Below are 15870 nucleotides of genomic sequence, written 5' to 3'. Positions count from 1 at the left end.
TTTTTTGTTTTTTTTTTTTGAGACAGGGTCTCCCTCTGTCGCCCAGGCTGGAGTGCAGTGGCGTGATCTCAGCTCATTGCAGCCTCCACCTCCAGGGTTGAAACTATTCTCCTGCCTCAGCCTCCTGAGTAGCTGGGATTACAGGCGCCCACCACCACACCCGGCTAACTTTTGTAATTTTTTAGTAGAGACGGGGTTTCACCATGTTGGCCAGGCTGGTCTTGAGCTCCTGATCTCAACTTATCCACCTACCTCGGCCTCCCAAAGTACTGAGATTACAGGCGTGAGCCACCATGCCTGGTCTATTTTTGCTCTTTTCTTTGCTAACAAGTTACACCAGCTCAGCTCCATAGCTGTAAACACGCAGCTGCCAAGATAGGTTCCAGGCTGCGCACCTTCTTCCTGATGCTGCTGCATGAGCCGGCGGGGTGGGTGATGAAAAGTTACTAAAACATGAAGTGGCTCCTCTACGAGGGGAGCAAGGACTGGAAACTCCACCAAGGCTCAGAAGTTACCCCAGGGGTTCAGATGGGGCTCATGGGATTCAGAGAGAACCAGACTACTTCCTCTTCCCCTATTCAGGGAGGTTGAAGTCCTGATTGCATCACCCTGGCCTGCCCCAGTTCCAAGAACTGGGGTTAGCAGCTCCAGCCCCTTGATATGCAAATCATGCAGTCCCACTGCTGATAAATTGTTCTACCCAGGGGAGGGCTAATACTGTCCTGCCCAGCTGGCAGTTTATCTTGGTGCTTCCTGCCAACCCCACAAAGATGGAAAAATAGAATTCACTTTCATAGAAGAACCTCACTGAACTGAGCTAAAAGTAGGGACCCTGGAGTTAAACTGCTTGATCCAAATCCTGACCCCACTGCTTTAGTTGTGTGAATTTAGACAAGTGACTTAATCTCTTGTACTTCACTTTCCCCCATCTGTACAATGAAACTGAGAGTACCCACCTCATGGGGGGTATTGAATAAGTAAATACATTTAAAGTATTTAGAACAGGGCTTCACATGTAATAAACATGCAACATGTTAGCCATTAAGTGAAAGCAACTTTTGCAGTCAAAGGCTGACCCACATCCCAAAGCAAAGGCTTGAAGTTATTGTCCTTTCAAACACTCAAGGCCATGTGTCTAATTCAGTTAGGTCAGCGTGGAATAGCTTGGGAGAGCAGGAGCAAATGGGTGTGGGATGAGGACTGGCTGGGAAGGACAGTGGGATGATAAGGCCTGAGGATGTCTTAAGATGGACCTGAGGGAGTGAAAGGTCCCAATGTGACCTCGTCTTGACCTCCATGCTGCCCACTGTGCTGAGGGAACCCAGCAGCCCCAGTGGACTCTGGCCCAGTTGCCTGAATGGCTTGCTACCTGCTCTGTGCCAGCCCTCTTCAGGAAGTGTGGGCAAGACAGCCTTGTGATCCCTTGGAAGGGGATGCCAGGTCTAGCAGAACTGAAGAAAGATGTGAAGTAGAATTGTAACCAGGAATTGAAGACTCATTTGAGCTTTAGGTAAATATCCTGTGTATCTTCTCTTTTCTCAGATATAAACATTAGCTATTGAATAACTTGATAGGTACGGAATAAATAGCCTCAAAAGAATAGACTCAACCCAAACTGGGGAACCCAGGTAGTGGGCTTGAGAAGCAATTGTGAAGAAGGAAGTTGCTGAGTGATCACAGACTTACCAAAGACAGTGTTTTGGCTCTGCGTGGCTATGATAATGAGTTTTGTGAATGAAACAGGAGGCATGCTTTATTTTTCGTGGTTCTTTACCAGAGTGGAGTTAACCATAATAAAAAGTTAATCAATCCCACAGAACAATAGAAGACCCAAAGTAGAGGAGCTATGAAGGCCAAAAAAGTCCCAAAGTCAGAATGATCCTTCCCTTTCCCAGACTACAGCATCAAATATTTAGACCCTAGACTTGGATCTACTCTTTACCAAGCCTGAACCCTTTGGGAAACCAATGAACTCAACTTCTCTGAGCCTCTCTTGCCATTTGTAGTATGTACTGCAGTACTCACACTATCATCAGTGGGAATAGTGGGCACGTCATGAAGATCTAGTGGCATGATGTGGGTGAGAGTGATGACTATGAGTGCTAAGTGCTATACAAATGGAAAGGGAAGTTCCTAGCTACTCTATTCATTCAAAAGTAAGGGTTCGCATTGGAATGCAAAAAAAAAGAACCTATGACAGAGAAGAGACTGTCAGTACTAGCCAGCTACTCCTCAGCTGCTCTATAATTCCCCTATCCCGTCTGTAGTTAGAGGGAAGCCATGTTTTAGCCAGTCATTGTGAGAAGAGGTGAGGTGTGTCCCTCCTAGGAGAGGTAGGCAGGCAGCCGGCGCCCCCTCCATGTCTCTTCCTTGCTCTGGAGACTTTGGAAAGCTACATTTTCCAGATGGTGTAGTTATAAGATGGAGGAAGATTGTTGAACTTACATGCTACTTTATGTGAATGAGAAATAAACATTTATGGTGTCTAGCCCCTGAGATCTTGAAGGTTGGTCTGTTACAGCTATGCTTAGCAGTCATCACCCTCATTCAGGACAGAAGTTTTGGTCAGTAAGACACAGGCCACATCTACTTCAGAGAATCACAGAAGCTTACATCAACCTCTCCTCTCAGGATTTTTCTGTGAGTTGAGTTCTACCCATTCTGCTCAAGGTTTTATTTTGATTGGAAATCTACTGTCTTAGTGGGAAGGAGACAAATCATTCTAGTCAAAAAACTTCCTTTTGCTACAAAATGCATTTATTTCCAGTCAGACAAAATTCTTGAACTGTATATTCGGGTACATATTATAAGGTCATCTTTGATATATGCCCTGTTTACAAGATCCATTTCTAATTATTAAAGTGAATATCAAACACACATCTTTGCATCTTAAAACATAAATAAACTGCTAATGTTTATAAGCCACACATCTGGTCACTGACATGAGTGGCCTGCAATTCTTCAGTGATGAGCACACGGCGATACAGACAAGATCAGATTACCCAGGTAGGCAGGCAGCAGGCACCTGTAATTCACCCGCTGACTGTGCTGTTGTGGCAGTGACCCTTCTTGTGAAAAAAGAGTTATGTGCAGACAAAAGTGTGACATATGCAACGTGGAGAGGCATTTCACAGAATGCAAACACCATTCAGGTAAATTAGTAGACTCCAGAATGAATGAAAGCTTCATGAATGCAAACCTGTTGTTTACAATACTGGGCATTGTGGCACCTTTTCACTGGACACTTTAATAAATATCTATTAAAGAAAGTAAGGATAAGAGAAGAAGCTGAAGCAGTTGTCTTGGTGCACAACATATTTTCAAGATTGGGCTTTAGGTTGTGAGTTTCAGAGATACCATTGTTTGTTTCTTCAGAGTAAATCATTCTATTTGGAAAGCCCTTCATTTCCTTAAAAAGACCTTTAAATTCTTCATTAGCATTAAGAGACTTCTTGTAGACTGCCAGGAATTGGGGTTCATTGGCTTAAAGAAGAGCACAGCACAGTTGACAGAAAGTCTTGGTTTGTCTCTTGAATTAAGAAGCCTGATTGGCTCAGAATTTCTCAGATCTACTTTATTCTTCACACTTTCCCTCCTTTTGGCTCCTGTTAACATCCCAAGCCCACAGAGACAGACGCTCATAGGTGGAGCGGTATACTTCATAAAATCTCATTTCATTATCAACTATTTCTAGTGCCATGGCTCCCTCTGGACTCTAAATAGTTGATATCTGAAAGTTCCATCCTTCACAGAGTTCTTCACTTGCTCCTTGAAGGTAAGGTTCTTGTTCTAAGGCTGATGCTGGGAAGGTCCCATAGAGGAAATTCCTGGAAAATCTCTATTCCCTTTGGGTTCTCGTGCCCTCTCTCTCACTCCCCATAAGGCTATGGTTGCAATTCTGGAGACACATAGGAAAAGTTTCTAAACTCATCCTGGTTAATCATTGGAAGATGTCCCTCATCAATTGGAGTTAAAACTGGCTCTTCCTTTATGAAGTCAGGGTCAAAATTACTGACATCTTCTCGGGATTTCTGCCAAAAAAAAGGGAAACAAGGGTGAGATTTTTGCGCTTGAGGCTTACTCATCTTGCATGGGACATAGCCCATTCCAGTGAGTTCAGAGGAGTACTCTGTAGCTTGTTCAGTAGCATTATTTACAGTTATTGTTACGATGAAACTGTGCTTTACAGCAAGTCTACTGCATGGTGCATTATTATGGCATTTGGCAACCACCAATTCACTAATCCCATGAAAATCTTGCTGGGCAGGCCTGCCTTAATGGGAGGCTAGGAATTAATTTGGTCATCCAAAAGCAGCTGGCTCACTCACCCTTCATTCTCATTTCACCAAGGTGGCATTTCACAGCAGGCCTCGCTGAGGGGTGTGCAGCTATATTTGTCAACAGAGGTTGGGTAGGTTCACACTTGTCCTACCTATTGTTTGCGCAGAGTTCTAGACATTTGAAGAGATCTTCCCAAAAGATTTCTTGCAAGTGCTGAGCTTAGGGAACAACTGTTGGTCATTTTACTCTCTAGGTAGATACGTTATGCCCTGCTGGACCAGCTGTGCAGTTAGGACTACAGGCTCCAGCTTCTGAAGGCCATGCTCTCCCTAATCCCAGGGGCGCTGGCAGGGGGCTGACCATTGAAGGAATGGCTTTACCTCTGGGTGCCTGGTGTCCAACAGCCTAGTAGGCTATTAGTGATTAAGTGCACTGTATGTTTTTAAAAGTTGAGTATTTTATATCTGTATAAACAAACGCTGCAAAGATCATTTCTAAGTGAGTATCACACATCTCACTGCTCTTACCTTAATCAATGATATTTCTCTATCACTTTTTTTTTTTTTTTTTTTTGAGACAAAGTCTAACTCAGTTGCCCAGGCTGGAGTGCATGACGCAATCTCGGCTCACTGCAATCTCCACCTCCTAGGTTCAAGCAATCCTTCTACTTCAGCCTCCTGAGTAGCAGGGATTAGAGGTGTGCATCACCACACCAGGCTTTTTTTTTTTTTTGTATTTTTAGTAGAGATGGGGTTTTGCCATGTTGGCCAGGCTAGTCTCAAACTCCTGACCTCAAGTGATCCATCTGCCTCGGCCTCCCAAAGTGCTGGGATTATAGGCATGAGCCACCACACCAGGCCTCCCCATCACTCTTGATCTATCGCTAGCCATGCTTCTCTGCCTTCCTCCTGTGGAGCTCTTGACCCACAGATGAGCACGAGCTCAGCTCTCAGACCACAAGCGGGACCATGCTCAGGAAGGCCACCAGCCTCAGCTGCAGAGCTTGGAGAGGAGCCCCTGGAGATCCCAGTATTTCTTTGGTCAAAGAAGCCTGGCCTGGCCTGGGCTCTGCGCTGCAGCAGCTATTACAGACCCAGGCTCTCCAAGCCAAGAGGCCAGGCTCAGTGAAGTGAGCAACATCTCCTACCCACTCTGCTTTCTCAGGGGCTTAGAAAAGGCACAAAAAGTGCCCCAAGGAGCATGAGAAAATTGGCCAGAACAATGACTTTCTCAATTAGCCAAACTCTTTTGGGGAAACCTGGAAAGTTTCAGGCCTCTTATACCCTACAAGATTTTAATTTAGGTTGAGAGAAGTTGGAGATTGGATAAACGAGGGGTGAAACTTGGTAAGAATTAATGTGGACACATGAAGACATTGTTGTCCCATGGACAAGGAGCCCAGCTTCCCCCCAGGGGAGGCTGCCCTGTGCAGTGTCCGGCTGAATTTCTGGTCTGTCACCCACAGGGGCCATCCAGCTCTTCTATGGACTTTGGTGGAATGCTGTGACATCTGAAGAAAGGAAAGTCTCTGTGACAGCCTGGGACACTTACGATTCTGGGTCTGAAAGGTGGTTCTATTTGGCGATGGTTCAGCTGGGCCCAGTCGATTTCCTTAAAAAAAGGATGTCTCAAGATGGCGTGCTCGCCTCCCTGAGTCAGGCTGCCCAAGCGCATGGTGGGGTTCTTGGTCATGAACTGAGTGAGAGAGAGAGAAAGTGTCAATCATTCATTCACATACAACCAGCACGTCACAAGACAGCAGGCATCAGCCACGGCAGAGGAGCTGTGCGAGACTTTCTGGCAGGTCTTGCTTAACTAGCTGGGTTTTCCATCACAGGCAGCACAGTCAGTATGAATCATGCCTTAAAGGCGCGATTGCCTGTGTGGATTTATGGCTTTTCCCACTTCCATTTCAGACATGGCCACTAAAAGAAAGCAGGAGGGTCCAGTTTTCTTTTCTGTAAACACCATGTATTTTTCTTTCCTCTTTAAAGAAAAGAAGCTCTTTATAACAGTGTGCCTTTCCCCAACACTGCAGTTGTGGGCAGCAGACATCTTATGAATGGGGCTACTTTCAGAAACAGCTGCATTTTTCTGAGTGACCTGACCAGCTGGCCAGGATTCCCGCTCTCTGACGAGACCACAGAGAGGAGAGAGAGTCGTTATTTTTGAAGATCTGTGTGAAGAAGCAGCAAAGGTGACATACTGAAAAGGTCTGTGTCCTGGCTCTAGAAAAAACAAAGTTGGCCACTTTTCTTTATGCAGCGAAGATATCATAGCTCTAGATGAAAGGCTTTTCTTCAAGATATTCCCCCCACCACCGCTGTTTCGAAGTAGGTTCAATGACTGAGATTCCATTGCTCCATAGACCAAAAACTAAAACGAGCACTGCCACACAGCTAAGCGATGTGTGCATAGAGATCCTCTGTATTTCCATCAGTTGGGAAACTTCCTTAGTGCTGGGCTCCTATCAAAATATGCTGGGCTAAATCTGCTTTCACAAAATAGCCAGGAAAGGTGTTTTGATCACTTCCTGAGCAAGGATTAGTACAGGATAATTCACTTTTCATGGCCGGAGTGTGGTTCTCAATTTCAAAGACATTGAAGCTAATTTAATTTCCCATATTGAAAGAAAATTGCCTTGGATAAAAAGTTTTGTTTTTGTTTTTATTTAAATCAGGTTATCTTTAAATAGACTCATGACAGTCCCCAAGCACCTCTTTCCAAATCTGATTTGTGAACAACACAAAAGTAATGCTGTGTTTATAAAAATTGTTTTGGAGCTGAATTTACAGAGAAAATCTTGTTGAAGGTGCAGACACGGAAAGACAGTGTTTGGAGGTACCTCCCACTGCCATGCCAGGTGTCCAGAGGTGTCAAGCTGCCAGTGTTGATTCAAATGAAAATGATAATGTTGAAGAAGGAGGCTGCAAAAGTTCCTAAGCAACCTGATGGGATATACCTTGTAAAATGCTTTCAAAAAAGCTTCAAAGGGCAGCTAATAAATGAATATACTGACAGGGTTTAATCGCTTCTCCTCTCTCCTAGTAACAGGAATTAAAGGCCACAGGTGGTTCTGGGTTGGAGGCAGGACCCAAAAGTAAATGCAGCATTCAGAGCTGCACAGGCCCAGTCAGAGCAGCTGCCACTTCAGGCACTTACAGTGGTCACCCGGGATTCAGGAGATGCATATCTTATAAGTAACTTAGTTCTGTAAGAGCTAGGAGTTAGTTCACACTGCTTGGGCTCTCACTAAGTAAGCCTGTGCAATGCAGGCAGGAAGGGGGAAAATGCTTACAAAAAAGAAATGAGTAGATTCTTGCCTTAGGAAAGTCAACGGGATACAATTCCTGATGGAAGAGCAGTTGCTATTCTAAGAGCTAATTTACAAGAAACAATGCTGCAAAAAACTTGGGAGACAGGATGGCAGAACACACCCAGATGGCCTGTGGGAAATTCCCAGGCCTGCCAATGATGTGAGAGAGGACATCTTGTGAATGGGTGGGTACAGCCTGTTCTTCTGGGCAAGACAAACAGTGCGGGACTCTATATGCCAGGGTGGCTGAAGCCCCAGTGTCCAAGAGGCTTGCCCATTCCTCCCTGCTCCTGGCACTGAACCCAAGCTTCCATGGGGTACTGTGGAAGAGGCCTTGCCTGACGACAAGTAGACCAAACACGACCGTCCGTCCTCTAAAAACTGCACCCTTGGAATTGGAGACAGGCAGAATAACCCTTTCACTAGCTTGATACTTAGCCTCTTGGGGTTCTGATAAATCCTTTTGAATAACCAAGCAGTTTTGTTTTTAATACCTTGGCCTGAGCCCTTTAGATGCAGCCATCCTCAACTTACAAAAAAAAAAAACCAAAAGAAAAAACAAAACACACACACACACAAACAAATTTTGATTCAATTGACAAAGGTTTTCAGGGTGTCTACTACATGTAAGGCAGCACACTAGGGGTTTCTTGGGGATACGCAGATGACAAAGACAGTGTCTCTTCACCCAGGAGCTAATCAAGAGAAGGGGGAAGAATCAAGCAAACTTCATAATACACAGCTGGATGAAATGAAAGGAGACTTAGATCAAGTGCTGTGAGAGCTTGGAAGAGGCATGGGGCAAATAACACTGGGGCTGGTGGTGGGAAGGCAAGTGACAGCCTCATGGAAGAGGTGGCATTTGACCAGAGATGAGGATGAACAGAATTAACATAGTAGGCATGAAGGAAGAAAATGCGCCTGAGGACACAGCCAGCACAAATGCAGAGGCATACAAGTGCCTGGTACAGCTGGCATGCAGGGATGGCTGAGGAACTGCGGGGGCAGCCGTTGGGATCCATCCGAGGTGAGTGATGAAAGCTGCATGGCAATTTAGGGGATGACACTAGCCACAGTGTGATGAATAAATCTTAAATGCAGAGGTAGCGCCTGGTGGTGAGCAGTTAGAGGCTGAGAAAATAGCTGAGAACACATGACAAGTTCAGCAACTAGGAGAGTTTCTAGTTAACTGGAAGGAAGAGTTGGAAGCACATTCTAGAGGGCCGTGGAAGAATGAACACAATCCACTAACTGCCGGGAATGGGAGTAAAGAGTCCAAGATCACAGGGTCCTCCCTGGCTGCCTGATGGGGCAGTGGTGTTGAGTAACAGAAATGGAACAAAAGAGGGGCAAGAGATTATTCTTTGTAGCATGAGTATTAGTAGCAGTGTTAGTAGTAGTAGTATTTTTGTTAGTGGAACAAAGACAAAAATAGCTCACACTTACTGAGATCCTACAGTCTGCCAAATCTGGGAGGTTGATGGGCTCCGCTTTGCATTGGAGGTGTGGGCACCCACATGCAGATGAATTCTAGGGCAAATCTGGGGTGCAGGCCAGGGCTGGCCATCTAACGCTCAGAGACATTGAAATTTGAGTAACCACTGAAGCTGGGAGGGCAGGTTAGATTGTAGAAAGTGACAGAGACAGACTAGAACTGATACCAGCCCTAGGTCTCAGACACATTTTATTTGGCCTACATAGTGTGTTTTGAAATAATTTTAATTACTTCTCAAACATTTAAACACTAGGAAATGTCACATCACATGAAAAGTCAGGTTTTCCAACTTCTCGTGGAAAATGAGATACTCGGGAACACTGGGCCTACACTCCTTTCATAGAAACGGCCTGGAGTTGAGCAGGGGCTGCTGCTTTTCATGGGGCACCAGATGCCCAGTCAGCCACATGCCCCACCACTCCCTATCGCCTCCCACCTGGCTGGCATCACTCATGGACTTTCATGGCTCCTGACCCCTGGCGTAGGGTGAGAAGCAGCCAGAGTGGCAGCTGGAGGATGCCATGAAGAGGCCAGAGGAGGATGAATACCATGAAACAGAAACCAGGACCGGGAGAAGCAGGGTCCGGGGTGATACTAAGGGGGTAGAAGCTTTGTGTGTTGTGGTGGTGGTGGGGTGGCCCTTCTACCACTACCCCCGTCCAGTGATGTGGAGATGAGGAGTTAAGGGAACATTTAACATTAGTCCCAGGCCTGAAATCTTTCTCAGTTCACGTTGGTGCAGATGTGTGGAGTTGGAGGTGGATAGCTTGCCATCCTAGGCTGGGCACAGGCCTTTCCCTAAACTCTCTGTTCCTACTGCTGTGAATGGTGACAGCATAATCCTTTTGCAGAAAACTTTCATTATTTGCTTATGTCCCTAATGGGACCCAAATGCCAGTAAGTTAACAATTGTGCTGCTCGGGGCCATCACTTTCATCCACATCTAAGGTCACACTGAAAAGTTGCCTCACCTCAGCTGACCTTCTCCCTGACTGTGATCCAAGAGGGAAAGTCGGCCAAAGAGGAAAATAATGTGACTTCATGAAATATTCTGCACACATTTACTAAAGGAAGCAGAATGTTTTCTAGGGCCAAGAAAAGCACTTTATAAGCTGCACAGAGTGAGTGAGGGGACCAGGGTGGAAAATCTGGATTCTACCCCAACTGTAAGTCTCAAACTGACTGGAGAGCAGGGGAAAGAGAAGGGTCAAGAACTCAGGGACTCATTTTATGTTCCCCTTCCTGCTGTGGCCCTCATTACAGTGGAACTGAACTAGAGGATACTCAAGGAATCAGAGGCACACCTGGCTCCGAGAATGAGACACTTAACAGTTTTTTTCCCAGACTACAGAGGAGGTGTGGCTGCAGGGGAAAGCAAGCAGGCATGCTCCCTCCTGACGCTAGTTCTAAGGGGACATGTAAAGGATTTGGGCCAAGTTTGTATAAGAATGTCCTGGGAGGCCTCCTGCAAGCCAGGGAAGGCTGAAAGAACTAACAGCTTCTCTGACATGGAGGGCTGGTCAGGCTCTGCAGTGTCACTGCTTGTGTTTGTATCATTCTTTCACCACTGAGTTACTGTGTGACTGTGGACAAATTTCTTAACTTCTCTGGGCCTTAGATTTCTCAACTCTAACATGAAGATTTTCCTATATTTTAAAAAGTTATGATGAGTCAATGAGAGAATTAACATAAAGCGCCTGGCACAAAGAAAGCCTCAATAAATGATAGTATTAGTGAATATCTTGTTGCCGTCCTAGGCTCGAATAGACTGTCCCTAAACACTCTGTTCCCACCGCTGTGAACAGTGGCAGCATAATTCTTTTGCAGAATACTTCCATTATTTGCTTATGTCCCTAATGGGACCCAAATGCCAAATCTGTAAGTCCATCCTGTTCTACTGAAAGGCAGGGGCACAAATAGAAAGCTGCTGAGAGACTACACTCTGAGGTCAGCCTTGACCCTGAGGCTCATCTGGCTCTCCCTGTTCCTCTACAGCCAGGTAAGAGAGAACAAGATCTCTTTCTGCCTTCACTGTCCTAGGCTCCAGTAGTGCAGTGGGAGGAATGGTCTTTGGAAAATAATGTTCCTTTTTCTTGCTTTTTTTTTTAATTTCTGAGATAGGATCTTCCTATGTTGTTCAGGCTGGTCTCAAACTCTTAAGCTCAAGTGATCCTCCTGCCTCAGCCTCCTGAGTAGCTGGGATTATAGGCACATACCACCAAACCCTATTTGGAAAACTTTTTTTTCCTGACAGAAAACCTTTTCTAAGACAATCTTAAAATGAGAATACAAACAATAGTTTTTTGTTTGTTTTGTTTTTTTTGAGATGGAATCTCGCTCTTGCTGTCTAGGCTGGAGTGCAATGGTGCACAATTTTGGCTCACTGCAACCTCCCCCTCCCAGGTTCAAGCAATTCTCCTTCCTCAGCCTCCCGAGTAGCTGGGATTACAGGCGTGCGCCACCACACCCGACTAATTTTTGTATTTTTAGTAGAGACGGGGTTTCACCATGTTGGCCAGCCTGGTTTCGAACTCCCGACCTCAAGTGATCCGCCTGCCTTGGCCTCCCAAAGTGCTGGGATTACAGGTGTGAGCCACCACGCCCGGCCTACAAACAATAGGTTTTAATGTGCAACTATATCTGCATTAACAATAGAACAGAGATACTAAATGCAGCAAGATGGGTGCAGTGGAGCAGCTTCTTTGCAAATCTGGTGTCAGGTATGGTGCTTATCACATCTTGTGGGCACACAGGAGGCAGCTTCAGTTTTGAGTTGTTGGATGTTCCAGATTATAGAGTTTAATGCTGTGTCATTATGAGTCTTGAAATAACTGGGCCCAAATGTACTTTACTCACTAAAATATAAGTAATGGCTAAAAGTATTTTTTTCCTCTTTCAAAGTCTGTCTGATTTCATAGGAAGAGGACAAGTTACATAAATAAAGCAATTAGTCTAATAAGATTTTCTTCCAGGAGCCAGAGAACACTGTATTTTCCACCTAATGGTTGGATGTGGCTGTTGGGCAAACAAAATGACCTTCTCCATTCATTCAATTTCAGACCTTAAACAAAGGGCAGAGAGAGAGTTAGCAGCTAATGCTGGCAAGTTAGAAGGCAAGGAAACTATGCCACAGAACCTTCCTGCCAATATTCCAGAGTGATGATCCTAAATGGGGAAAAGGCATTTTATGGCTCTAAAGAGGGTCCTGGGGAGAAAGGGCACAGAAAGAGCACAGGACACAGAATAGAGTATGGTTCACAGCCATGACGCCCAACCTCGCCATGGCCATAGACCCTAATGGCCACCTGGGGCTGACGAGAAGCACACCACGCATGTGTGTTGCAGGCGCGTGTCTGTCTGAAGGATGCTGCTGGCACACGCAGATTCTGACCCAGTTATGAAGACCAACCTTCTCCTTTTATACCCCTCCTACCAGCTGTTGGGGAGATCTGGAGACACCCTGTGCTAGCAGCACCCTCCAGCTCAGGGCAGTGGTCATGCAGGGATGTGGCTGCACAGTATGGGAGAGACACCAGGCTTGGACCTGGCATTGATAAGTCACTTTTCCATAGGAGAAGGCAGTGACAGACATTTAAATGCAAGATGGGGCTGATGACAGTCCACTGGGGGTGGGATGGGGCTTGGTAGGGTGGAAAGGACAGACAACAGACTTCCTGAATCTCTCTGGGGAAACAAACTGTAATCTTCCCAAGTCTAGGTTCTTATACCGAATGGTGCTGCTATGGAATACTGGACGAGCCAAGAGAAGGAGAGGTGCTCTATCCTGCTAAGATTGGATCTGGATGGAATTTGCTGGGGAGGGCTGGAACTAGTAACCTGCACACTCATGGCAATGGACCACCCTGCCAGGTATCCAGACTGGTTTGAGAAGGGGGAAGCTGCAGGAGTGGAGAGAGTAGAGAATGATACCGTTTGATACAAGTTACAGCTTAAGAAGCGGTAGCCATTACTACTATATATGTATGCTGCATACTCTTTTGTTGCACAGGCATTAAGTGTTCCAAATTCATTGGATATAATCCTTAAAGCAACTGTGGTTATTATTCCCATTTTAAAGATTAGGAAACTGAGAAACAGACCCATCTGTAACCCGTCACACAGTTTGGGAGTGCGACAGTCAGGATTTGAACTCAGGCCTTTGCTCTCAGTCCCTACGCTAGACTTCCTCTTGAGGCTACCAATCTTCTTATTTGGATTCTGGGTTAAGATACTTGGACCGACAGGTGAGGAGAATCATTACACAGTTTACTTTACTTTCACCTAATAAATGACACTCAGGACTTCATCTGATGAGAATTCACGCACTCTGTGTGTTTCCTTGTGTTGTACTTCTTTGCTGGCTCATGTGACGTTCTTTTTCCTCTGATTCTATGGAAGGAGAAGGGCTGAGAAGTACATACAGTGCGGGTGCTAAGTGAAGGGAAAGAAAAGTAATAGGGCTGGAAAAAATCCGAGGCATCCTTCAGCCTGACCACCTGGTTTTATTTCAAACTACTGAGGGTCTTTATACTGGAAAAGATAGAAGGACACTTAAAATTTTCAAATACTCAAAGAGCTGTCGGCCAGAAGAGGGATTAGATGAGAAATAATTTCAGGGAGAAATAAGTTCAGGGAGTGGAAGTTAAAGGAAGCATATCTAAAATACATCATAAGAAAAACTAAAACACATAATGTGGTTGTAATACTCAGTACCATTAAGCGATGAGAGTGCTCCCTGGCAGGAACGGCATTGTGTCATTGAAAACATGTGAAGCAGAGCCGGACTGGCCTGTCCGGCGTCAGGTGGGTGGGTGGCCACACCAGTGGCCTCCACAGTCTGTGCCCATATCAAGGGACTCTTTTCTTTCTTCTATTTTTGCATTTATCACTAAAAACTCTGGGAGGAAAAAAAAAACTGGCATTTTGAAGATTGTCCTTCCTTCAGCTACAGATGCTTTGTTTTCCTTGAGTCTGAAATGGGCTTTTCTTTATTAAAAATAAAGTGAAATAAACTCGCTCAAGCTGATCTCCCTGAGCCAGTGATGGAGGAAGTGGGCATGTGGGTATATTTGAGAATGCCGGTGGGTCAGTGCCTTACCTGGCAGGTTGTAACTGACCGGCATCAGAATATTCTGTGCGATATCTCCAGAGACACACTACACAGTGTACTTTATTTTCTCTTGATGAAACTCAGTACAGTAAATGCCCTGTACTGTTCCTGTAGCGGGCAGGGGCAGTGCTCAAATCCGTGGTGGGTTTGCTGGCTGTGTTTCCCATGCTGTCTGTGACTGGAATCCATCAGCCCTTCATAAGCACATACTCAATTCCTTTCCAAGGCTCCCAACACCCCGCCTTTCCTGGGTTTTATAATCATTATTGCTTCCTTGTGTCTTCTTTCTGGTCATGGGACAATGTTGATTAACCAGAGGTAAAGGTTAGAGGCAAGTCTCAGAGATGGAAACCCAAGGTCATGCGGTTGTGCCAATGCCCGTTGTTAGACAACATGCTTCTATTCCTGACAAACCAGTCTCAAGCAGCTCTGACTGATGGGGCGGATTTCAATGCTCTCCAATGACTTCTAAGTGTTAAGAAAAAGCTGCTGCTACCCTACATGCCCAAGCTATACAAACTACTTTTTTCCAGGTATGATTCCCCAAATGTAGCTACTGAAGAGAAGTGAGTGTTAAACAAAGATTCTCTAGCGGGGACTATACAATGTCTTTTATCCTTCTCTGATGAAATCGAGGCCAGTACCCTTCTTTATCCTGGATGCGCATTATCTTTGGCATCCAAACCAAATCTAATGATCAACTGCCCCAAATTATTGACCTTTGATAGTTGGCAAGGACAAATAAACAAAAAACAACAAAGTCAAATACTTTTGTTTACAAGAGTTCTTCTAACTTGAAACAAAAAGCTTTTCTGACCCACAGACACTGGTTAGCAAATCTCCACACAGGAAAAGTTTCCGTGGTCATTTTACAAAAGCTTTGACATCTTTATCTTCCTGGCAGAGATGGAGATAAATGAGACATGCAGCATGAGTACTCTATTAAAAATAAATTTTAAAAAATCCTTCACACTGCTATCAAAATGTAAGGACTTCCAACCTTAGGAAACTTACAATTTAATGAGGGAAAAAGAAGTAGAGATCAAGAACTTTAGTAAAATTATATGACTTAAAAAGACCCAAATACAAAATCTCTGGGAAGAGCAGTGTTTTTCTGTTTTCTGCAGACACTGGCCTTGATCTGTGAGCAAATGGTTCCTTTTCTGAAGGGTGTTAACCTCACTAGGGGTTTTGGTAAGAGGCCTGTGGGGCAGCTTCCTTTCCTCAGACAGGTATTCCAGTCCTGGCAACAGTCTGCCAGGTTGCATGTTAACCACTCCTCTTACTCAAGGATCTTTTGATAACTTTCTTTGGATTTCCCCTAACAGTGTTTGAAAAACCAGCCCTAATGATCTGGGGTTGGATCCTCTGCGTTACTCGGGTCCCATTTTTCCCTCCTCTTCCCCAGCCTTCTCCTGGCTGACCACCTTTGCTGGCTTCCTTGAACATTCCAGCCTCTCCCAGGAGGGGAGTAGGGAAATGAACAGGAAGACAGTCAATGCTCCTGGAATTCACTGCCTGGTGACAGATGTGGGACACACTCAGGGCTAAAAGAGGATCCCCGAATTAACTGTGGTTCTCCCTCCTTTGGCATACAGGCAAACAGGATTCCTGCAGACAATGCTCGGATGATGAAATCTGAGAGGCTGGATGACAGAGAAACCCACA

At 45.2% G+C, this 15870-nt stretch overlaps 1 protein-coding gene across 2 annotated transcripts in view; it reads right to left on the bottom strand.

Annotated features, from left to right (window-relative positions):
* Window positions 1-2739: 2739 nt before the first annotated feature.
* Window positions 2740-15870, bottom strand: part of PRKCH (protein kinase C eta) — a 228918-nt gene continuing 215787 nt past the window's right edge. For both annotated transcript variants that reach the window (XM_003831631.5, XM_063596084.1), the window contains exons 13-14: window positions 5833-5976; window positions 2740-4031 (exon numbers count right to left, since the gene is read on the bottom strand). In XM_003831631.5, coding sequence (XP_003831679.1) covers window positions 3885-4031; window positions 5833-5976 — 291 coding nt within the window. In that variant the 3' untranslated portion in view covers window positions 2740-3884. The remainder of the gene's footprint in view (window positions 4032-5832; window positions 5977-15870) is intronic.

Source organism: Pan paniscus, chromosome 15, assembly GCF_029289425.2.
Source record: "Pan paniscus chromosome 15, NHGRI_mPanPan1-v2.0_pri, whole genome shotgun sequence".
Taxonomy (NCBI): domain Eukaryota; kingdom Metazoa; phylum Chordata; class Mammalia; order Primates; family Hominidae; genus Pan; species Pan paniscus.
This window is presented reverse-complemented; position numbering and strand designations above follow the sequence as displayed.